This window comes from Pan troglodytes, chromosome 5 (assembly GCF_028858775.2).
Source record: "Pan troglodytes isolate AG18354 chromosome 5, NHGRI_mPanTro3-v2.0_pri, whole genome shotgun sequence".
In the NCBI taxonomy this organism is placed as follows: domain Eukaryota; kingdom Metazoa; phylum Chordata; class Mammalia; order Primates; family Hominidae; genus Pan; species Pan troglodytes.
The window spans coordinates 67,647,854-67,674,553 of NC_072403.2; the positions used below are offsets into that span (position 1 = coordinate 67,647,854).

At 34.7% G+C, this 26,700-nt stretch overlaps 1 protein-coding gene across 14 annotated transcripts in view; it reads right to left on the reverse strand.

Annotated features, from left to right (window-relative positions):
* KHDRBS2 (KH RNA binding domain containing, signal transduction associated 2) overlaps nt 1-26,700 on the reverse strand; it is a 687,327-nt gene that overhangs the window by 365,511 nt on the left and 295,116 nt on the right. For 13 of the 14 annotated variants that reach the window (XR_001718489.4, XR_010158053.1, XR_010158052.1 and 10 more), the window contains exon 4: nt 18,113-18,259. The exons of the other annotated variant lie outside the window; for it this stretch is intronic. Coding sequence is in view for 6 of the 13 variants with exons in the window: in XM_016955743.4 (XP_016811232.1) it covers nt 18,113-18,259 (147 nt within the window). In the remaining 7 variants the exon portion in view is untranslated. The remainder of the gene's footprint in view (nt 1-18,112; nt 18,260-26,700) is intronic. 14 annotated transcript variants of the gene reach the window in all.

Genomic DNA, 26,700 nt, shown 5'->3' on the forward strand with positions numbered 1-26,700 from the left:
GAAAACACTGCATCACTATCAAGACTAGTCGATGAAATGTAAAGTTTAGAATTTGTGCTTAATATCTTGTCCCTTCTTGCCAAATATTTCCCTGTACTTTTCAGGCACCTTGCTTGGCTTCACGGCTCTCTGTGATGATCTCCAGGGCTCAGAAAGTACTCACCTTAAAACCCCCTATTAATGTATTTTCTGTTTGAGCTAATCTGCACCATACAACCTGCTTCTCCACCTGGGCTTATAGTACCTATTCTCTTGTCCTTAATCTAGTAATCCATCTCTTTCTACTGATATTGAGACAAGTAGCAAAAACTGCCCAATTCTAAGAAAGATTTATTTAAAAAAAATCATGAGCCCTGAACCTTTTGGAGCAGTTACAAATAAGAGTGTTAAATATTTTTCTAATGTATATTTTTAAAGCAACATAGGAAAAAATTGCATCTAATTGGTGCAGGGGGAATTTTACACTCAACTAACCAATTATTAACTATCACAATTATGTATGACCGCAATACTGTGGTGAAATAAAGTGAAATATTTCAGAAGCAATCAACATATTGATCCTAAGATCAATAAAAACATGACTAGCTTATAGGGATGGGTTTTATAACACAAGCACAAAAGTCCATATTTGTAACATTTCAACAAAAAGCAGAATGCCTCCATTAACAAAACTCGAAATTCAGTAACAGATAAATTATTCTAAGCATTTTAACAAATTTCCTGCATGAAAATGACCAACTTTTCTTCCTATACATAAATTTATTTTTGATAGACATTATGTACATTTGAGAGCAAATTTTGAGATTAAAGGCTTAATCTTCATGAGGTTAAGAGTAGAAGAATTCCAATAAGGTATCTCGTTCTGGGTAGGATGAAATGAGCACACTCTGCAATGTTTTACCCACTGAGTGCATGAAGCAGTTATTTGAAGATATTAAAAAGTAAAGAGCATCATGAAGACTGGGGAGTAGAAATCAGAATTTATAATACAATTGAAGTAGTGTTCAGTTTATCACTTTCTTCCCTGCCTTTTTTCCCTGGCCCAGACTGAAGTCAGTCCACAGCTTAGAAGTGAGACTTGTATGGATAAAGAGAAACTTGAGAGAAATTTTCCTTATGAGATCCCAAGAAAGTGAGCATTATATATACTATGTTGCAACAATAGCCTTACAATAAACTTTCATTCATTGATTAAGCCAACAATTATTCACTGAGTGCTTACTATGGCCAGGGATTTTTCTTATCTCTAATGATAGTCAATGAATAAAACATCCAATAAAAAATGGATTGTACATTCTAGTAGGGGAGAATGTAATAGATAATAAACAACGGCAATAATTAAGCTTATTGTAAGGTGGTTTAGAAGGTGATGAGTGTGAAAGAAGGAAAGAAGGGAAGAAAGAAAAAGAAAGAAAAGAGAAAGAAGAAAGAGAGAGAGAAAGAAAGAAAGAACGAACAAACGAACGAAAGAAAGAAAAAGAAAGAAAGAGATGGAGGAAGGAAGGAAGGAAAGAAGGAAGGAAGGAAAGAGACAGTACTACAGGGCAAGAGGAATGAGGAGTGCTGGCAGGGGGAGCAAGATGTTTTAAGTAGGGTTGTTGGAAAGGCCTTATTGGAAAGAATGACATTTGAACAAAGATTTGAAAAGACTGAAGGGCTGAAATGGAGACTTGTGGGGAGGTTTTTACACTGAGGGTTCGCTCAAAGACCCTAAGGAGAGAGCAAGCCTGACTTGCGCATGGGTACAGTGAAAAGGTTAGAGTGACCAGAGGGAAAAAAGGGAAGACCATGGCACATGAGGTCAAAGAGAAGTTGCTGGGTGGGCAAAATCATACAGGGCCTTGAAGGCCATTATAAATTCTATAGCTTTCACTCAGCATGAAGCAGAGAGCCAGTGTGGGGCTTTAAGAACAGGACTGACATGATCTGGATTACAGTTTAAACGGGATCATTCTGGCAGCTGTGTTTAAAATAGACTATGTAGGTACCATATAATAAATACAATAGCATATTTTATGTGGAGATATATATATATATATATATATATATATATATATATAAAATAGAGAACCAACCAGAACCTGTGTTCCATGAAAAATACTCTAGGAAAGGTAATGCATGAATGAATTCATGCTCTAAAGGCAAGTATATCTTACAGGCAATCTTCAATAAACACTATTTCTCACAAGTAAGCTTTGATAGAAATTGGGCAGCTGAGTGGGTTTATAATCTCTGGCAGAAGCTGAATGGCAGTTCTATTGTGTTGCTAATCAAAAGTATAATGATATGCTTTGAAAGTTCATGGTTAGGTTCTAAAAAGCTGGTCTCCCTAGGCTCCTGCTTCAGTAGAAAGAAACATGACTTCTCCTCTTGATCAGCTTGTGATGAAGCAATAACTGTGGGCACAACCAATAATCTTCTCAAAAACTTGCTGCTCTAACACACGAACAAAATAGTATGTATGGCCTGTAGATCTGTGCTCCATTTCAGTAGTTCCCAATCTATGGGCTGCACACTCTAAGTGATTGTATTTTTTGTGTGTGGGAGGGGTTAAAGTTTTGCAAAGGTATTTTTTTTAATACTAAATTTGGATGTGACCTTTCAACTAATACAAAGTACAACTACTACACTGTAGAAGATCCACTAACTTTTTCAACATTAAACTTGTAAAATTTGGGGAGTTCTTTTTATAGTTAGAAGATGCTTACAATAAATAAATTAGGATAAATAAATCTGGAGGATAACTGTCAAAAATGATCATTTTCATTATCAATTTTCATCTTTGCTTTCTGACAAAAATTATATAGTCATGACTACAGTCTAGGCCAGGCCACTCCTAGGGGGTGACAATAAAATGTCATGTGAATTTTATACAAATCAGATTTAGAACCTTTGTTCCATCAACTATCAATGTGGGATTTTGGCTCTGGAAGCTCAGATTTTCAGTTAATAAAAAGGGAAACACATTTACATTTTATGTGATAGCAAATGTGTGAATAGGTCTTCGTTGGTGAGCATGTATGATTAAAAGGAAATGAGTCTCAATGCTAAATATTCGTGCTGGCCATTCTGCTTTTATTTCTCACACTGACAGCAGCAGACTTATTCACTACCAAACACCACATAAGCTGGTTGCTATTTAATAGTGAAATAAAACATGGCAGTAAACATGATTGCGGGGAGTAAGGGTACCATCACAAATATATGCAAAGCAAATAATATTCCAATATCAGTTTGGTTACCTGAGGCTATGTTCTAAACATGAGATAAACTCCTGGTTTAATGTAATTATAAATTATGGTATTTAGTGATATGGAATATGATATGAAAACATGAACAATTACATTTTAGCAGTCTAAGAAAATATCTGAGGATCCAGAAATTTCAGAATGAGGGAAAGGCTACTGTTTTAAGAACTAACTCACTTTACAAAAGCTGAAATATTGCTCTAATATAACAATCTCTAAAGTATGTTGAGATGAAATTAGATAACTTCCTGAACAAGGACTACTTGGCCAAATAAATATGCAAACATTGGATTGAAAAAGTTTAGCTTCTTCACTGCAGCACTCCTCAGAGTCTTTAAATGGTAATTAGGGATGTGACTCTATGAAAGGGGAACACTGAAGAAAGCATTTTGTAAACTTAATTGAGTACAGGGGCCCTCTCACTCTTTCTTTTCCAATAGACCACTCTGTGAAATAAGTGTTCCACATAATATTTTGGGAAATGATGTCCTAACCCAATCTAAATTAAAGAATCTAATTGGGATTCTTTACAATACAATCTAATTGGGACACATAGCCTGCAGGATTTTACAAGGGTTTCTCCTCATCCCTCACATTTTGATGTGCAATCCTGTATGTGGGCCTGATAAATCCAAGTGAAAGGTTCCTTCTCGATAACTAAAGGAGATAACTTCTGTGATCTATAAATTAGAATAATTTCTTACCAAGTATTAAAAAGTAAGCTGAGGAAAATATTGTTTCTTCCTTTACACCTAAAGTTTAAAGGAGCTTTTCCATAACAAAAAGACAACTTTTAAGATTCTCATCTTGTGCCCAAAGGAATGACCAGTTTTAATTCTGCTTTCCAGCTGACTTTATGAAGTGTAATGTCATCTAAAGACATGTACTTCTTTTCCTCTGAATATATCACAGTACAAAATATCGGACCTCCTTGCACTGCGGCTCGTTACCACAAGTTAACTTACAGAAAAAAATTGAGCATGAAGCCAAGATTTATCACTTACAGTTTGTTGTATCAATTGGTGCTATAGAGGAATAATGCTGCTTTTTAGGAGCCCACACATACATATGTTGTAGAAGAATTTCTGGCTAATGAAAAAATTCAGTTAAACATTTTTAGCCTGTTCACATTGTAAGAGGCTATGTTCATCAATCAATGTTTATTGAGAATGACGGCACAAGCAATCGCATCAGGCAGCATGGGGCTTATAAAGTATAATCCAGCTTTGATTTCTGACTTCAGGAAGCTGAATTTCATTAGGGAGAGAAGAGAGACACATTTGCAAATAGCATATTCACTGTCAACTTATATGTCTCCCCAGCATATTAGATGTCCACTAGTGTATTTACACATCGAATTTTTAATTTATGAAAGCAAATTGACTATTTCTAAAAAATAAGCTTTTTTCTCCTTGAAATTAAAAGCCTGTTATTGCTTGTGATTTGATTTTTGAATTATTTTAAAGTAACACTTGATGAATTTAATTAGCTCATGTGATTTACAGATCCTGAGTTATCTAAAAAAATAAATTGAGGAATCATTTTCTTGGTCTAGATTTCAAGTGATTCTGACATTTGAGTTGTAACATAAATAACAGATGAATGAGCCAAACAGCAGTGGCAGAAATGTGCTTCAAAGGAAAAGCACTTAAACAGATTTCCACACAGGTGTTTAGGCAAAAATACAGTCTGCCAACAGGATAAAAAATACTTTAGTCAAATATCTGTACATTTTGTTCTACACATGGGTAAACATCTGTATACCCAGAAATATTTAGATATTTTAATGTTTCACTTTATATTTCAGTATACTTGTATATTCATGAATATTCATGTATGTTGCACAGAATTTGTTAATCTTTGCACTTGGGTGAATGTAAACGAAGTTCTGTTGCTTTTTGGAAAAGAGGAGTTTGATGTTGGCTTTCCAGGGCTGAGATGTAAAAATTAAAAGGGAAATGCTAAATTCCAGTGACAAGAGTCCAGAGAGTTTCCACTCTGCTCTGGGAGGGCTTATGGTTTGCCACGTGCCAGGGGCCAATTTCAGGGTACTTGAAACATCTGCTCCCCCTACTTACAAATCAATCATAGCCTTTATGGGTCTGGAAGCTTCAAAGTCTTGGAAAGAGGCAAGAGGACCCAGTCTAGACTGCTGTGGGTATGGCCAACCGCTAGGACTGGGAAGGAGACCAGATATTAGGCATCCTGCTCATTCCTGATCTCTAAGTATTTACCAGATGACAAAAGTCAAGTGGGGTTTGGAGAAACGTGTAGTTTTCGGGTTAACATTATTCCCTACAGTTTCTTCTTTTTATCTCTGAAAACTGCATGATCAGTGGAGGCAAATGAGGATTAAAAAACAAGAGAGGGTAGATATTTTCCAGATTGGTTGAGGGTCAGGTAGTGAAAAATCTGATATTCTAAGAAGAGTCACTCTGGTTACCAATATATGTTGGCATTTCTTTTGTTATAATATTGTACAGTTATTTTTAATTTCCAAAGAATCAGAAATAAATAATATATATGATGTATAAATATGGAGATTCTGGACTATGGTAAAGTTGTCCTACTTTAGAGGATAAGTTAAGGCATTTTCTTGCAGAGGAGAGTAGAGAGCAATGGGAGTACTGATATTTTGATGAATAATGTTTAGAAAGTCACTTAAATTGGAAGGAGACGTTTGAGTGACTGCAATAAGTTAATTTAAAATATAATAGACATTCCACAGTCAAGTTTCCTCACCTTTGTGTATGTTCTTTATAATGAGCTACATTTCCTGATTTTATTACTTAGATAAGAAGTTTAGGGTCAGTCAGCAATAGACAGAAAAGCCTCCTATTATTCATAGTGTACCTCCTCTCATTCTTGCTCCTGCAGACCAACTGTTATGATTGATATCAGGGGAAAATAAATCTCTGGATGCAATACATTCTAACTGTACTATAATTGACATAGAATTTGTTTCACTCTTAAAATGAAATCTGAAAATGAGAATTACACTGAAAGGTAATGAATTACAGTTTGGTAGTAAAATTATCTCATCGTAAGATAAAACTTTCATTTAAGAAGATAACTGTAAGAAAATGTACTTTTCTATTACAACTATCTTCGGGTAGTTTGAGGCAAAATGATCTGTACTTTTCAATATAGATCATATAATTTTCTAATATGAAATAAATTTAGCATTTTAATGCAATTTTAGTTATGCATTTTAATATTTCTTTCTCCCATACTATGACTGTGATGCTTCTAGTGTAAGTCTCCTTCATCTTTGATCCATGAATGTGAATTCCCTGGACCTCTGTTGTCCAGGGGACATGATAATTTGCATGTGCATTTTTCTGGGCAGAGAATCCAGAGGTTTCTTCTCATTTTGAAAGTGATCTCTAAGTGATCAGTGATCTACTTGACCACGGACAATACAAATTACACAATATCTTAAGAAGCCAAAATCCAGCAGCCCAATTCTTCATGCTGTCACTAGTCACATGGCATTCCACAGCACCCCAAAACTGTTCTAACTTATAACTGTAACTTTATTGTTGTTATTATTATTTTTTGGAATACGGGTTTTGAGAGTCTTAAGCTTCCATAAAACCACTAGGATCAGGTTAGTTTCCTGGCGCAGACATTTCTTTTTATTTTCCTTCTTTTTTTCTGCCTCTCCCTATCATGCACTTAAAGAAAACCTCTCCTTAAACAGTACAATAGTCAGAAATGCTCATTCATTCATATATTTATAATCCTAAAAATGAAGCTAATTTAAACTAAAAACATTTAGTCAATTTATTTTAAAATTCCCAATTATGTTTAATAAATGAATGGGGTAGTTTTATACACTGAGATCTATAAAAATTATGTATATTTTTAACTGAGATATATTTAAAAAAATAGAATTATGGTAGTTTCCTTTATAATTTTAAAATTATCTTGTTCATTTAAAGTCATACAAATATAACAAGACACATGAAATTACAATTGTGTGCCATGTTTAAATGATTAGATTGGAGTAGGATTTCTTTCCACTATGTTTACAAAAAAAGAAAAAGGATAAATGAGCCCACTGAAATTTCAGACTTAAAAGAAAGGAAATAAAACAAAGTAAAAAAGTGAAATACTTTATAACAGTAAATCATAGTATATCTGTGAAATTTGAGAGAAAAGACAGTAATTTATTTGAAAGTGCTTTGAAATGTAAGGCCATTTTACAAGCTGTATGCTGTGAAGATAGATGATAGATAGATAGACAGATAGATGGATAGATTGATAGATTAATATAGATATAGATAGATATGAATGAAAACAAGAAGCAGCAGGGTGGGCTGTAGCTGAAAGGAGAGTTATAAAGGGTCTATGGGGAAAGGAGAAGGCAAGAGCTATTATAGCAAACCCAGATTCAGAGGAGTCCCAAACCAGGAGTGAGTAGAAGCTCTGAAGTCAAGAAAGCAGAGTGGAGGTAAGCAAGTTGGTTGGGAAGAGGCTGAAAGTGAATAAGCACACAGAGAGAGGTGGATTATTTTAATGTTGAAGTTATTTATTAGATTTCCTACACTGTCTAGGACTCACAGTTCTCTGTGAGGCTCTACATTATTATTTTGCCTGCTCTTAAAATTTCCATGAGAATCTCCCTCCTCTCTCTCTCTCTCTCTCTGGCCCTTTCTCTCTCTCTCAATACATACATACATACATACATACATACATACACACACATACACACAAACATACACACACACACATATATATACACACGCATACACACACGTATATATATATATATATATACACACACACACATGCACACACACACATACTGAAAATATACCCCCTCTCTCTGCACTCCTCACAGTGCATGGCATACTAGTTAAATCTATAACTTTATTACTCAGAGAAGAGGATCTTTAAGCTTTAGAATGTTACTGTAATTTAAATAGTATTTTCTTTTATTCCTGAGAATAACCGATGATAAATACACATTACCATGCCAGTCCCTCTTTTGCTGCTGAAGTCTAGTTTCTAAATATATTTCAGTACATTGCACTATTAACCATTCTTACTAACTGTGAGAATGACCACATTATAATGTAAAAAGGCATCATCTTGTTTCTAGATATGAGAGAGTATTCCTGAAAATGTTTGGCAATGCATAATTCCAACATATGATATGTTCATGCCCCTACACCTACCACAGTTCTGTCACATACTCCTTGCCTATGTTTAAAACAACTGTGAAGTGATTTCACGAATGGGTGTAATATGTTTCTGCCATGAAAATAAGAAAGTGAAAACAAGAGGTCCCCAAATAGAACAGCCTTATGAATATATTATTGAATTAATGAGTATCTAAGAATGTGCAGGAAAAATTGCACCTGTGTTACCACTAAAAGCAATATTGGCAAGTGCTTGCTGAATGGTAATAAGTCCAGAGTTGTCTATGTAACCATAAATAGGCATTATATGATTCTCTAAATACAGAGGAGCCTAATACTAATTACACAAACCATGCCACCTGCAAGTTACTTATTTAGTGCCCTTCAATACAGCATGAGAAAACTTACAGCATCTGGGCCTGCATATTTTGATAATATCCTTGATGAGGAGGCATCTGATCAGGCCCTTTTTTGTTGCCTGACCTCGGGTAGTTTAAGTAACCATGCTGGCCTTTAGTATCCTCACTGGTAAAATGAGGCTTAGATTCCACCTGTGGTTTTCAAATAACCCTCTTTGGAGCTCTATGGCTTCTGAGAATTCTTTAGAGGATTGACAAAAATAAAGGAAAGAAAAAAATAATGCATTTCAAGTACTTTCTTCCAAACGTTAATATTTATATTGCCTTAAAAACCTGTTAATTGTTTTGAGCTTAAGTATCCCTTCCAGTTCTATAATTATAGAAATGAATCCACATAGGTATTGAGATAAAAGCTTTTACATGTAAGATCTTTTCTGTAATAAAGTGAACTGGGCTTAATGCAAGGGTAGTAGGTTTATCTAAATAAATAATTTTTGGATAACAGATTATTGTTGCTCATAGAACTTAAGGTTGATAATGTAATTCTTATAAGAAGTGACCTGTGTTTTGCCACATTTGGGTGAGGACATCACCTAGGTTCTAGAGAAAAGGTTACTCTCCTTGTATCACTAACATGCACAGTTACTAGCAAATTGTTAATCATAACAATTCAGTACACTCTCTAAACAAAGAATATTATAAAATATGTTTTATGCAGTGGGTTTCTTTTGTTGTAAAAATGTGTCTGGTCTAAAAAGATGTCTGTACTTTGCATGAGGACTAGTTTTAACTGAAATCTTATCCTAACTATAACTTGTCTATGTATGGGTTTAAGGAGAGTACTCATCTACCCTTTATTTGTAAAACGTTTCTTTTTTCACTTATAAAATCATTTTCCTCTGATTCTGAAACCTATCCTGGCTTATAAAGTGTCTTTCTAAAGCTTCAAATTCCTCAAATAAGAAGTAGATTAGGAATAAAAAGAAAAGAACAGAAGAGGATTAAAATGTAATTTATGTTGGAAAAATGCAATAATTTCATCAGATGGCATTTTCAATCCCTTCAGTATGCTATGGATAACAGACAAGACCAGTGAAATTGGGTGAAATTATTATATGAATTTGTGTATTCAAATTTTATTCTGACTTAAATAAAGATAAATACTAGTTGGAGGCCGTAGAAATCTAAATGAGAGGTGTGTTTCAAAAAAAACATATAAAATCTCTTAAAATTTTAAGATGTTATTATTCTTGGTATAAGAGAGCAACTAAAGTTTCCATATTATAGAAGTCAAGCCCTAAAATTCTAAAGTTCAGAACAGAGAAAATGAAGAAAGGGAATGAAAGACATCTGAGAAATAGTAGCAATATAAAAGGAAACAGATTTTGGAAAGTTACAATTGACTCATTTATGTAGATAGAAATAACATAAGTGATTGTCTTCTCTCTCTATATGTGTGTATCTATATATAATATCATGCAATCTTGGTGATTGATTAATTAAAAATGGTGCTCTTACCACCATCATCATATATCAATAATTCATTATTGAACTCCCATGTTACTTGATTGGGTCATTTAAAGAAAAGTTTCTTGTTTGCATGAATAAAGTAAAGAGCTGATTAGTTAAAAAAAAACTGCATATTTTCAGACTCTTTCAAATGCATTTAAAAAAAAAATCCCATCATTTTATTTCAAGTATGGGCTGATGAGAAAAGAGCAACACCTGAGCATATCTTGGTAAAATGCTTGAATTCTAAGTATAAGGTGAAATACAGCTCTCATTCAAAATGACCAAGTTAAGTACATAGAAGAAAGCTCACATGTAACACTGGATGCAGGAAGATGGTAACCTAGCGTTTAGAGATTACTGAGAGAGAACACTTCACTGTGAGAACTCTGAACACATCGAAGAGTCCACTGAGCTAAAAGGAAGAAAGTCATTTGAGGATTTGCAACAGTTCTACTGGTCTATCATTCACATATCCCATCAGGGGAAAATATTTGAAATTAAGACTCAAACCAACAAGGCCAACCAGATTATTACAGGACCAGTGTTACGCCTCTCTTGCTCTATGTTCACATCACCTACCAGTCTCATTCTTCATGACCTTTTCACAAAGCTCTAGGAGCACTAAAAGCTGGAGACTGTACAAGGAGATGAATGAGTACAACATGCCCTCTTCCCACTGCTACTCCCCAAGCTGTAATTTGTTCTAAACCTGCGGGAGGAGAAGAGTTTTGTATTTGATTTGGCAATTATAAATTGGAAATAAGTGGGCTTCTTAAAACCTCAAATGCCTAAATTGAGACTCTTCTTATAGAAGAAGGAGTAGAAAACTATGTTATTTGTTCAAGCTGAAATTAAGAATAAGAAGGGGAGAATGACAGTTGTTAAGAAAAATAAAGCCAAGTCCTATTTGTATTACATTGAGTACAGACCATCCAGTAAGCCATTTGTACTTGTATTTTAAGGCATTGTTATATATGCATCCTTACATACACTATGTAGAAAGACTGGCGTGGAATGAATGAGAAGGGAACAACAATAACAACAAAAATACTAAAGATGAGATACAATTGGTACAATAGGGATTCTCTGAAGTTTCCTGGCTATCTAGTTTAAATACCATCTGGAAGAATCAATACATTTTTCATTGTAGCTTGCTGAGTTTCAAAGTAGTAAAATGAGATCACTTAATCAAGGAAGGGCAATTCAAAAAAAATGTTTTATGTTATTTAGCTCTTTAAAAAGTAAGAATTAGTTGCTAGAAGTTGAAGATACATTTCAGAAATACATAATTTTGTTAAAAAATCAGTTTTAAAATATGCTATATTCTGGAGGTGTTTCTTGGTGTATTTTAAAATGTTCACTGTGAAATAGAATCTTTGGCTGTGGGTCATCAATATTTTCAAGAGGCTAATCGAACTCTCTTTCTCTCTCTCTTCCTCTCCCCCTTCCACTTTCTCTCTTTGTCTCTGTCTCAGTAGATAAATTACCCTTGTTTGTATGGTGGTGGTCTTTGCCAGCAATTGATTTTCGTTGACCTTAGGAATATCACTTTCTGTTTGATCAGTGTTACTTGCTCTATTGTTGCCACCATCCTTCCTTAAACACATTACTATCCAATCTGGTTTCCCATTTCCAGTAGCTCTCAAATAAGTCTTTATAATCTTTATCTTTTACATTTTAGAAATAGTTTTCTGGTTCTTAAATTCTACTAGGTCAGTGGCTCATGTACCATACATTGCTAGAATTGTGCCTGGCATATATTTGGTATCCAGAAATATTTGTTGTGTTAATTAGTATGATCTATTCACCTGTTTCCAATTCTTATCTCAGATAAAAATTATAAACCTTACTTAACAGATTCTGATTACTGGGCACCTTTTCTGCTCAATCTCCAGTAATCATGAGTCTTTTTGAGTCACATTCATCTAAAAGCTATTTGCAGGTCAGTGTTGACATATGATTATTATGCCAACTGCTTCTTTTATCTGTCTTCCAAGTTATGTCAATCAATTAGCAATGATACAGTAGTCCTGGATTTCAATAATAATAATAATGATTCTTACTATTATTCTATTCTAAGAACTAATAAGAATTTTAGTTTTGTTCTAAGTTGAAAGCCTGTATTATCTATTACAACTTATCAGATAAGAAGAAATACTCCATAGATGATTACAGATGTCTTCCAAGAAAATCAGACTATTATCATAGTGCTATAGCACTATAGCAATACAGGAAATATTTCTGAGCAAGTAATAATTACATAAATACATGTGGCTTTGTGCTTACTGCCATTAGCTACCACACTATTAGAATATGGTTAGTTAAAAGAAAGAAAAGGGAATTAATTGGTTTTGAGATAGCAGTATGAGGGAACTCTTGACAACATTTTAACAACCACAACAATGAAGGAATGAAATCTGGATTATGGATTCTGCTTCCCTGTCTGCATTGTACTTTGTTTTTAAATTCTGTAACCAATCATTCTCTTGCTTGTAGGATATTATTGCTATAAATGTTGAACTCCTGCCGTCAGCCAGTCAAAATGTATCTGCCATCTCTCACCTTTTAGGTCTTGCCATTTATCAGTTACTTTTGCTGGCTGGTGGGGTTTAGTTGAATACATTGTTTTCCCTATATATTCACCTGCATAAAAGACTGATCAGCCGGGTGTGGCGGCTGATGCCTGTCACCCCAGCATTTTAGGAGGCTGAGGCTGGTGGGTCATCTGAGGTCAGGAGTTCAAGACCAGACTAGCCCACATGGCAAAAGCCCATCTCTACTAAAAATACAGAAATAAGCTGTGTGTGGTGGCATGCACCTGTAATCCCAGCTAAGGCAGGAGAATCACTTGAACCTGGGAGGAGGAGGTTGCAGTGAGCTGAGATCGCGCCACTGCATTCCAGCCTGGGTGAGAGAGTGAGACTCTGTCTCAAAAAGAAAAATAAAAAATAGACTGATCAAATTTTCACTTTTTCTCAAATTATAGCATCAATTTCAGGGACACATTTTTATATTTATCATCTTCTAAAACTTTATAACTTTTTTTTAGTGTATGAAAGTTTAGATCTATCTACTAGACTGAAAATTCTGCTTCCCTTTTCTATTTTTCCTTACATTTACTTACTTCCCAGTATGATTGCTGTTAGTAATCAGTGACATTTTCCAATTTCAGAACTAGGATTACAGTGTTTGAAGAAGGGAGGCAAGAATATCCTCCATTTGCTTTTGCCATAAAGAAGAAAAAGGTTTTACTTTTCCTCCATAGTCAGGCTCTTGGTAGGTTTCCCAGATGTGTTACCAGTATCTCAAACTTGAAATGAGATAATACACCCTAATTCCCCCATTTCAAGAATCACAGCTATCACTAAGACACACATCCAACTAATGCAGGAAAGAAAGAACCTGGAATGATCTATATTTTTTCTCTCTTAAATTGACTTAAAATCTTATATATGAGTCTAGTAACAGATACACATATACACACACACGTTTACATAAGTTATATATATATCTTTCCTTTAAATTATATAGACCTCTAGTGATAATCATTAAAGACTTAAGCCTGGCATGGCAAAATTTTTCAAGTTCTGTCAACTCTGCTAATATTGCAACGCTGTGCAGCATGCTGTGTTGGGAAGATTCTGGGCCATGATGGGCCAAGGTAGAAAAGAGAATCACAATCTCTTAACTATGTCAATAGGATAGTTATTGGAAGATGTAAAAAAGCAATCTATTTGTTATCCATGACCTAATCAAATTATCTGTGCAAAAACTCCTCCTTTCATCTTTTTAATGAAAGAATATATAAACACACAATGAGCAGAATTTCATGCAACACTTCATAATTTCTAATTATGAGACAATGTACTATGTTTCAGTCATGAGTTAATAATTAAGCATTAGTAAAACTTATTAATTCAATTGAATTGAAGGTGAGAATAAGCCAATTTAGGAAAATAAAACAGTGTTATCATTTTGAAGTAACATACTGAGAAGGATTAGAAATAGGAAAGTTGTATTCATGGTCCTAGGTAGTACTATTCACAAACTATGGTGTAAATGTTACCCCCTAGAGTTGCACAAGACACAACTCTCACAACCATATGTGGCAATCCTGGTGTCTGAACTATGAAAGAAAGAAATAGTATAAAATACAATAGTGGCAATACTTGCTTACCTCTTTATAGAATATAAAGAGAGGAGTGCATCAACATTATTGAGGCATATATTAGTTTAGGATTTTATATCCTGTTTCTTGTTACTCATCAAATAATTTATTTTACAATTCTAACCTGTATTTTTAAGATAATCAAATATAATGAAAACTTTAATACTTCACCTCCCAAAAGTACTAGAGATTTAAAATTAGCCATGTTCAAATTAAAGGTGTTTTATTGACCCTTGACACTCTACTTGTTTTGAAAAGACTATAGTGTGTCTGGACATTGTGGCTCACATCTGTAATCCCAGCACTTTGGGAGGCTGAGGCAGGTGGATCATGAGGTCAGGAGTTCGAGACCAGCATGACCAATGTGGTGAAACCCCATCTCTACTAAAAATACAAAAATTAGCTGGGCATGATGACATGTGCCTGTAATCTCAGCTACTCAGGAGGCTGAGGCAGGAGAATCGCTTGAACCCAGGAGGTGGAGGTTGCAGTGAGCCGAGATCGTTCCATTGCACTCCAGCCTGGGTGACAGAGCAAGACTCCATCTTAATAAATAAATAAATAAATAAATAAATAAATAAATAAATAAAAGACTACAGTGTGTGAATGGAGACCGACAGGCTGGAAATTTTCCCCAGGGCAATAATAATTATTTTGTCTTCAGCAATCCACTTAAAATGCTGAAAGTGGGTTGTTTACCAACATCGTAAAGCATTCAGACAGCTCACAAGGAGTTCTATATTCTAAAGTTGGTTATCTTAGACAATTACAACCCTTGGACATACAGCAGGTTGAGTAAATTCTGGATAACATACAAGAGGTAGAAGAAGGTAAAAAGTTCTACCATGGAATATTAATCCCTTTCATAGAAGAACAAGATGTCAGTGGAATTCCAGAGTCTTGTCCTATATAAGCCTTCTTTGTTGTTCTAGCAGGCCTCTTACTGCCTAGAATTCTTCATCTACAATGTTTGCAAATGTTAATGTATAGAAACGTTAGCATTTCTGTGGGCTTTAGTATCAGATATCAAAAGAACCTTAGATCACCAAGTCATTTCATAGAATAAAAAAAATTGGCAGTTCATTTTTGCCCCTTGAGGTTCTCCCATTCTTTGCTTTCTGCTGATGCAAGCAAGGCAAATGGGATAAATTTATGATTTTCATTGATGGGAAAATTGACTAATAAAACATTGAGAGACATATCAGAATAGCCCTCATGACATTCATATTCTAGCATAGAAATCAAAGATAAGCAAGATGCACACACACACACACACAGATATAAAACATCTGAAGGTGATAGGAGCTATGCAGAAAATAAATAAGTGAAAAGGACTAGGGTATAATGGAACAATGAATTATAATGTTAAATAGAGCGGTTAGTGATACTACGTTCAAAATATAGTAAGACTGCATGATAGAAGGTAAAGGGGGCAGCTACTTTAGATTGTGTGGTTGGGGAAGAGTTTTCTACAAAGCTAACATTTAAGCTGACAGCTGGATGCTAAGGAAACAGCCATGTCAACACTTTGGAGAATAATCTTCAAAGGTGCTTAATGAGCAGTGAGCCTGGACCGTTGAATGAACAAAAACCAGCATGTCTGAAGTGCAATGAATAAGAAGTTAGACATACAAGATGAAACCATAGAGGTAGGCATGGCCAGGTCACACCAGCCATGGTAATATTTTCATTCTTCATCTGAGTCTGTATATATGGTGCATCTTGACTGTGGGGTATTAGCCCCCAAATTTTACCTGGATAGCTATTTTATCCCCTGCATCACTCCTCATGCCTATAGGCAGCCATTCCATCATTCCATCAGTCAAACTATCAAGTAAATATTTATTGTGCTAGGTATGATGCTAAGATGGGGATACAGTGTTGGCCAAAAGAGATACTGCCAGCCAGCCCTATCCTCACACAGTATATATTTCAGTGGAGAGTATATATTTCAGTGGAGAGTATATAAATGAAATAATTACAAGAATCATTATGTCTAGGAAGTGAGCAAGTGAGATGTTTTACTGACATTTCTAATAAAGGAGTGTTAACTTAGCCTACAGAGTAGGATATATATATATATATGTATATATAATATGTGTGTATATATACATATCAATAACTATGCAGAAAATAATCCCTAGATATTTCTATTATATTTTCTACAATATATTTAAACCATCCATTAATATTCTGCTTTATAATTTTCTAAGTCCTTTCATATGCATTACCCCATTTAATATTCATCATAACTGTGATAGAGGCTGGTCAATGATAATTATCTTCATTTTAAAGATGAATAAACTGAAGCTTTGAGAATTTAAATGACTTGAAGTCATGTAGTATGTTAGTAATGTACAGTCCTAGTCTCATTTCTATACTATGTATGCTACCAGAGGTCTGGTCTGAACTAAATACAGTAAAATTCCTTACTCAGTACAGCACTAGGCATTTAGTTTGGAGGCAAAAGGAAAATAAAACATAGCATCCTCATTCTTAATAAATATGAGATCTAGTTAGGGAGATGTTCAGATGAGCATCAGATAATAAATTGTGCAGAAATTCAGTGTGCATATGAAGTTAAGGAATAATCAGAATGGTCTGCAATTATTCTATAACCTTGCCTTGACAGAAATTAATTTTTAAACTGGACATATAAATAGATTATGTGACTAGATCTTGATGCTTTTAAATTCTTGAAATTCTCTGGTTTTATTTTTCTTTTCCCATTCTTAAAATCACTGCCAATCAATGAACCTTACCCACCATTTCCTCTTAGTTTATTGCTTATTTAGAAATCTGCAGTTTTTTCATTGTGCAGATCTATCTTAGCTGTGTGCTTTCTCTGTTGAAGACTCTGCCAGACACTCCAGAAAACTGTACTCAGCATTCTCTTCTAATTATCTTATTCCCAGCTCCAAGCCTGATGCCAAGATTTCTATTTGAATGACTTCTTCCTAGAACGCTAAATTGTCAATCTTTAGGAAAGCTTCATTCATTTAACCTTCCTCTATTTCTTAGAAAATCAGTAGAGAATTCTACCAGTATGCAACCCTGAATTTGTTGCCCTACTAAATAAACATTCTCTGTTGCCCTCACATGGTAGAGTGAGTTTATTTTTCCAATTTTTGTTTAAAGTCAACAGATGTCTGGCTTTACTAATATTGATTATTTTATATTATGTTTTATTATGAGGCAACACCTGGCATGCCATCACATGAAAATACATTGGATATGTTTAAATGATATCATTGTCTTATTTCAAATTATTGCATATCTGATCTCTTTCCCTTTCCACTATACCAGGAAATAATTTTCCTATTAATTGTAAATTGCAAATGATAAACTTTCAAGTGATTAAGATGCAATAAAAAAGTATACAACTTCAATTATATATTTCTGTTTATAAACATGTCTTTTTCTTCATGACTACGAACCAATGCATGGCATGACACCAGCATGACAAACATTGCTGTGGAACCATCACTATATGGCAACATGCCAGGTCCTGTGTTAAGTGGTTTTGGTATCCTATTTTATTTTAGCTTTGTATCGACCTGTGGGTAGATCATTGGTTTGCAATATGAGTTTCCTTTTAAAAAGTCAGTCAAGATCAAAGGTGCATTTTAAAATAGAAGCTGATAAGAAACATCTTTGTAAAAAATGAAAGACACTTACAGGAACCAGGAATTTTTTAATCTCTTCCAATGCATGACTCATACGTGAATAAGCTTCCCCAGGTGGAGCAAACACTTCAATTAATACATGAAGCTCATCACTCAAGTGGGCGTATTTGGCTTCCCCACTCTTCCTTAGTTCTTCTTCCTGTGAAAAAGGTTATTTTTAGAAATACAAATCCACTCATTTTACATTGATTTAACATTTACTGAGAATATGACAAAGGGGTATAATTTAAGCAAATTTTCCATAAGTAGAAAGAAACCCTTTGAGAAATAAAAATCTGCTACAAGCCATTTAAAGATTTTAAAATCATTTTTGAGTGTTTGAATGATTTTAAAAACTGGCATAATTATCATCTACAACAGATTTTAATCAGCTAAATGAAAATGCTAAACCCCTGAAAATAAGTCACAGAATTGCCATTAACACTGTAGTCCACATGACTACATTCTGGAAGGGAAGAATTGTTTTGTGCTTGATGTTTAGCATTTTGCAGATGGTAAGTGAAAGATTATCACTGTGTTCTTTAAGAAAACTAGAACTTTCTAGCCACTTTTTGAGAAGTTAGGAAGGTTACTTGATTGTGATAAAAAGTAGGGTAACTATACAAGTCAAGGCTTATTTCCAAGTCTATGTTCTCACTAGCCCAGATTATCAGCAAGCCTCATACCCACAGCTTTTCTATCGCTTGCTGCCTTTATTTATTTATTTTGTCAACAGGGGAATATTAAAGGGTGGTTGTTTAACATTTTGCTGGCATTGATTCTGCATGGGATACATAACTTCTGGTTAACCAATAACACTAGGTTGGTGCAAAAGCAATTGCCATTAATTGTTTTTAATGGCATTATTTTTAATGGCAAAAACCATAATTGCTTTTGCACCAACCTAATACATTTCTATTGGAAGAGACTTTTCCTAGTATTGTGCCCAAGCCATTATTGAAACCTGGTTAATTCAGTGCAGGTGTACAGCAAATCAATATGTGATCCATATATTTTGTTAATGTATACTAAGTATTTTATACATATCATCTCTAATCAAAATCATTTTGTACATATTCACATGTTTCAGTTTATGAAACTGTGGTTAGAATACTTAAATAGCTTCAGCCAATTCGGATCCAGACCCAGTTCATTTTGCAAGCAGATTTGTATTTTTTAGAATTTCAAGATGTAAAATGTGGTGGAAAAGTTAACATAAATAACATTAATTATGTTTTATCTTTCTTGTCCCTCACAGAAACAACCAGCAGTTACTTCACTAAATTTCAAAAAATAAAAAAACATGTAATTCTTGGTTTTATGTAGAGATTAGAGACATGACATGAATAGACCTTACCTGGATTTAAAAAAGAACAAATTTGCTGTTGATGTCATGTGAGTTAACTGTATAACCCATGTTAATGTGAGTGTTTACTTGATTAGAAATGCTCATTGTTTTAAAAGATGAAGGATCCATGAAAGAGATGGGAAGGCATCCCTGCGTTCCTGTATATATACCCTTCACCTACTCAAATCCTTCTGATAATAGCACCTTGCAGCCTGCAAATCCACTCTTCACTTCTCTAAGGATACTTTCAAACTCTACCTAGGACTTTTCAACTTGAGAGCTTTTCTTAGTGCCCAATTATCAGTTTGGGGAGGAGAGGCAACACTAGACTGAATGAAAATACACTCATGAGGTGTAATAAAGATTTCTTTTCCCTTTGGGTCCTGCTAAGGTGCAAGCTGCTTGTTCATTCTGGGGCCAGCTGGTTTGGGCATACATGCTGAAATAATTAAATCAGAGATTTCTTGACACTGTCCCTTTCTATTACTTCCTATGTTGATTCCCATTCAGTTATTTTTGTGTTACCCTCTCCTTACACCTAGAATTTCCTAGGGAACTGAAATAATTTTCAACTCTATTAAGCAAAATAATACTGTCATTGAGTGACATTTCCTAGAGTGACATGACTAGCTCATTATGGAGCTCAATAAAGTAAAGAAAACAGCAGTTAATTGACCCTACTCTCCTTGGAAGATACAGTGGTGATCATCATTTGCTACTTGGGATGACCCTTCGGAATCACATCTTCCATAAGCAGTGTATCCAATAATTTTATAAACCCATACTGCTCTTTGTAGGAAGATTATTGTGCAGGAAAGTGTTCTAAGTTGTCAAGTTAAGAATGGTAGCTACCTGCTTTTTGTATTTTTATGAAGAATATATCATAAACTGTTCATAATCTAATGTGGAACACATATTCCTCCTTTGTTCTACTCCAGGTGCTGGTATTTTGCCCTCCAGGTGATGGCATCACACCATCACCACCACCACCAGAAATAACTCCTAAAAGTTTAGAATGTTAGTGGGAAATAACTCTTATATTGCATTGATATGAAAAATTGTAGAAGTTTTATAGAAAATAAGTCTTATGTTGCCTGGTCAAAGCTGGCTACATTTGAATGGGTTGCTTTATAAAAATTTGTTTTAATAGACTTGTGATCTGAGGGATCAAAATTGATGCCCATTTATCAAACAAGATGGGCCTAAGGCTAAGGAAACAAAAGTTACTTAGGAGTCCAGTGTTCAGGACCCAGATGGCATGGCAAATTTCCAAATTCCCACCACTATAAGGAAAACTACACCTTAGCTAAACTTCTTAACAATAGAGCTCTCAGGCTGATTTACAACCCAAACCACCACAACTCTGCAGGACAGAGGACTGACCTTACAAATATTCTTTTCTGATTAGCTATTGCAGAACTTAAGCCAGTTTCAGCCAGCTTATAGGGACTGCACACAAACTGTCTTTGTGTACTACAGTTCACCTTTTGACATAAAGAGCTGAATTCCATGTCATTTCAATGCTAAAACCTCACCTCAGAGTGAACATGGGATGTATGTTATACACATGTTTACCCACTGGGCATGCCCTCTCATAAATACGTATAGCTTTTCCCCCAAAACATGCTGAATATGTATAATACAGGCCCTGTGAGGCATAAGACCTAACCTGTCATTCCCTTCTTTAAATAAAGAGCACCTTAGATCCACACTGGAGAGTTTCTCTTCTCAATTTGCAAGTTAATGCCAATAAAGCTCTCCTTTCTACTATTTAGCCATCCTGGTGGTCTTTCAAATGACAAAATATATATCAAAAGATTACTGATTCAAAACTAGAGTTTGGTTTTTCTCTGTTAAAACAACAAAGTTTTCTTGGATTACTGGTCTGCCCTTAATAAGAAATTATAAAACCTTTTCTTTACCTGTTAAGTAATCTGCCTAGAAAACATTCTGTGTCTTATCAGAATAATTTCCTATGCTTTGTGTTAACATTTATCACATCTTTAATTATTTATGAGAACCAAGTCCTCTCACTTAAAAAAAAACTGAGTTTTTTTTTAATTTGTTTGTTTGTTGTTGCTGTTTTTCTCTCTGCAAATATGTTACCTCATATACTTACTTTTGAAATCTTGTATTGTCACTTAAGTAAGTGGATAACTAAAGTATTGTTTCATAGTGACCTGTGATCTTATTTAATGCAGTGTTCGATCTTTTGATATTTTTGACAATTTGCAAAAATCAAATTCTAAATGAAGTCTGCTTGACCCCAAACCAACTTAGATTTTTCAGAGAGCCCCTGGAAAATCTCTAAGGATTCATGTTCTCTCACTTTGTAAAAAGAGAGATGTTAAACTAATTAGGTTCATTTGATATGTTAAAATGTATGGGAAGCATTGTCAAATAAGAAGAGATACTTAAATTTCCTTATATTTGTATGGGTAGATTTTATTGTTTCAGAAATTTTATGAAGTTCCTAGGAATTAGTCAATAACCTTGATCTCCCTGATATGTCCTGGTATAATGTAGTCAGTCATAATTCTATGATTTAAATTTCATAAATTAAATATTGTATTCCACAGAAACCACCAAAATCCTTTGTCAACTGTGTTATAATGAATTCACATCAGATATTTAACATAGCCATTTTAAGCTTTTTGTCATTCACAGGTAGTTACTATTAATACCAAACTAAGAAGCAAATGCTCCACTCAGATGTGGCTGATGACAACAGTGTCAAATTCTTGTGAATTATGTAATTTACCCTAGGTAATGTGATGAAGAAATAAAGTCACTGCAAATATATATATATATCTTACTCTGATGCTTTCCTGAAAGCTCTTGGAAGCAGCTACTGGATAGCATGCTTTGTCTTTACAAAAAAGGATTCCCTCTGAGACCCACGGAAATGACTATAACAGGTACTCTGGGATGCAACCTTCTGATGTCATTATTTAAATACTTTTAAGAAAAGGGGCCGGGCGCGGTGGCTCACGCCTGTAATCCCAGCGCTTTGGGAGGCCGAGGCGGGCGGATCACGAGGTCAGGAGATCAAGACCATCCCGGCTAACACAGTGAAACCCCGTCTCTACTAAAAATACAAAAAATTAGCCGGGTGTGGTGGCGCATGCCTGTAATCCCAGCTACTCCGGAGGCTGAGGCGAGAGAATGGCATGAACCCGGAAGGTGGAGCTTGCAGTGAGCCGAGATGGTGCCACTGCACTCCAGCCTGGGCGACGAGCCAAACTCTGTCTCAAAAAAAAAAAAAAAAAAAAAAAAAAAGAACATACCACTAGACTGATTAAGGATTTTCAGAACTATAGTGGAGACACTGAGGAGTTCATAAGACCCCTCATAAAGTTAAGCAGAACAAGAAGTAATTATATGGGCCTCAGTAGACTAAGAAAGGGTGATTATAATTTGTTATGGCCTTTGTTTGAAACAGTACTGGTTGTTTAATGTCCTGTTTTCTGAATTTAAGGAACTATTTTCTCTTTTCTCAAGCTATTTATACTTCATACCATTTGAATTGATGATACTTCTATAAACAGAAATGAAATATTTATCTTTTTCTCTTTGTCTAATTCCTTCAGAATTGGGAAACTCTTATTGAATATTCTTATTTTCATGGCAATACAGTTGCATAAGTCCAATAGGAATGGGAATCTGTTCTCAAAAAAAAAATTGGAAACTCGTTATATAACCATAGTTTGGACTGGAATGTCATATTTGAGAATTATGTGCATCAAATCAGATGTGATCAGGCAATTTTGAGTAAATAAAGTTTTTTTCATTTTTTTTCTTTCTTTCTTTCTTTTTTTTTTTTTTTTTTTTATAGTGACTAAGTCTCACTATGTTGCCCAGGCTGGTCTCAGACTCCTGGGCTCAAGTGATCCCCTAACTTTGGCCTCCCAGAGTGCTGGGATTATAAGCGTGAGCTACCACACATGGCCATAACTAAGACTGACTTTATGGAGCCACTGCTTACAAAGGCCTCTTGGGAAAACAGGCCTGATACTTAGATTACAGGGTTTCTAGCCTTTAAGATAAGTAACAAAGGTCACTTCTGGATGGGCTTAGGATACTTGGGATAGTCTGGGGACCTCAAGAAGAGAGGAATTCACCAAAATTTGTAGGTACTGCAGGTGAAGTAGGGTGGTTGGTTCTTGGCTTGGTTTCATAGCATTGAGAAGGCTTTTAAAAGTCCAATCTGAGATTCCTTATGTTAATAAAAAACTCCAGCAGAGGAAACTTAAAAAGATCCATGTGGTCAGTTATCATTATTGCTTCTTAGGTTATAATCAAGCCAAATCAAATGTAATCAGGACTTGTTTTGCAAACAAGAATAATTTTCCTTTGATTATCATTGATTAAAAATGAGGTGTACTGTAAAGACAAGGTTTATGTTTCAATGGAAAACTATAAACCACTCTTATGGGTTATTAGATTCTAATCTTTATTGTTTTTTAGCTACTTGCATCTCTTTGTAAACTGGGTCCTACCATCTTCTTAATTTTGTCATCAATTAACAGTTCCACTTTTTCTACCACCCTCCTCACTTGGAATCACTGAGAACTAAAACTGCCACTTTCCCAGAATCCTGTAACAAAAGCTTTCTGACTTCACATAAACACCAAAAGATTTATTGCTGAAACAGTTTGGGCCACTCAAAAATTTCACCAGAACACTTGCACCTTCCATGCTGTGCTCCAGAAAATAACCATGACTACAGCCATACCACTTCTGTTCTCACTTAAGATACTTAGAGCTCAACATGAAGAACTCTTCTCAGTGGGCTACTTTATGAAGTTAAAAACTGGATTTATCCTATGCTTCAATCATTAATCTTTTTCTGTTTCCCTTTTACAGATATCATATTTTATAATTTTTACCCTGAAATTTCTCCCCAGAGCAATCAACCTAGCTTTTTTTGTGAAATTTCTAGCGAAGTTTCAGATGGGAAAAATGTGGAGACCCATTTGGAGCCCCAGGATTCACACAAATGTTATTTTAAAGTGAAAACAGTTGAGCTAAAGAAGCAGAAAAAAAATACGTTCTGAACATCCATAATCTTACCGAAACAGAGATTTATCAAAGTCAGCTACCACAACCCCTGACTCTGGAGTGGTCTCCAGTCAGGGAGGCTCTGGCCTTAGGCACTAGGACATTCCAAAATATTGTGTAAACAAGGCTTATCAGAACCATCCATTCATTAAAATCTGAAAACTTCCCTTCCCTAAAGTTTGGCATATAAACTTTATCTCTGGCTATTCAGTGAACTACTCAGTACTGAGCAACTGCCACATGACTGTGTAAGTAAATTTTGTCTTTTCCTCTGTTAATCTATTGTCTGTTAACTTGCAAGCCTCCAACTGGACCCAAGTTAGAATAGGAAGTGTTTCTGCCAACATTAAATATGCATATTCAGTTATAATTCATTTTAAGATAAAAAAACTATGCAATTAAAGGATGTACCACATTACATATTTGTTCTGCAATTATAAGCACAAACACAGGCTATGTAAATAAACAAACAATAGAAGGTTGTAATCCAAAAGACTATTGTGGTGCTCATAAAAAAATCAGGAAAAGTAACCTTTTTGACAATAGCCTCTCCCACCTAGTCCCTCCTGTGGCTTGTTACCTTACTGGATAATGGTATGGGCAGTTGCATAGGTTCTAATTAGGATATTTCAACTTTAGGAGAATCAGTAGCTGTATAAATATAATGCTTACTCTTTTTTGCCCTGAAATCAACCTTATGAATCTTTACAGTCTAAAGAGAAAGGTCCTAAAGACTGGAAACTTTTTAGTAATATGGGTTAGCCTCAACTGCCATGATTTTAAAGACCGAAATATTTTATTTATTTATTTATTTTACTTCTCTCTGTGTATTAAAACAAATATTTCAAAACTCAAATTTCAATATTTCAAATATCAACCTTTTCTGTAGAGATTCTTATATAGCCCAGGGTCCAGCAAGAGCCTTGACCAGAAGTTAAAAGCTGCCTTAGAACTACTAACTGTGGGAAACTGCAGCAAGTAGTTTGCTCTTGTGGCTCCCAGTTACTTCGTACGCAAAAGAAGAGGAGGTAACCCAAGAGGAAATTTTCAAATGTTGTTATAGGGAGTCACAGGGTTTCCAGAAGACACTTCAGGGACCACCTTGGATCAAAATGATGATCCTTTCCTATGCATTCAATGACATCAGCTCAAGTTGGACCTCGTTATATGTAAAAATTTCAGGTGAGACGATAATGTTCTGCAAGTCCAATAAACCAAAAACAATAGGCAACATTAGACATGATGATGTCTCAGGTTTCTCACAGCTTCAGTAGTTTATGACTTAGCACGTGACTTCCCTTCACGGGCATCCTGATACTGAGAACTTCAGTATTAGAAAATACTACGATCCAAATACAGTGTCTTTTATGATACATGACCAGCAAAATTAAAAATAAATGACTGCTTTTATGTTATTATTTAAGCATCTACAATAAAGACTTTCCTGCATATTTTATGTACATATGTAATTTAATGTTTATAGAACCATAGAAACATTGGGTGGATTTTGGAAGCACTAGAGTATAGTGGTTTTAAAAAAAAATGAATTTTGGAGTCAGATAAATCTAGATTTGAATTAATAGCTCTGATATTTATTATCTGTGATGTTTGAAGAAAGTTGTTTAATTTTTAAGCTTTAGCTTCTTAATCTGTAAAACAGGGAGACTACAGACCTCTCATGAAAAGATGAAATGAGGTAACATACATAAATTGCAAGTACAGTGCCTGGCATACTATAAACACTCAAATAAGGTTAAAGTTTTTCTCTCAGAGAAGCTAAGTAACTTGGTTGTGGTTATTCAGTTAGTAAGGGGTTTGAAAATGGTCTGCCCTATGCCAAAGCCACACTTTTATGTTAATGAATGTTTACTCTGTACATTAAATTCACTTGAAATAATATAATTACAAAAGCTTCCAAATTAAATTTAAATAAAATTAAATGTTACTTTGGTATAAGGAAGAGTGTATCAGTTTGATATTGGTTTAGTTATTAAGTTAGTTAAAATGTATAACTTTAAGGAAATATATACTTGAAAATTATTCTAAACCAAAAAGCTCAAGGGTTTTAGAAAGATAAGGAAAAATAAACATCACTATATTTCTTAGTCTGGTCAGGTTGTTATTGCAAAATACCATAAACTGAGTGGCTTAATCAACAGACATTTATTTTTCATAGTTCTGAAGGCTGGGAA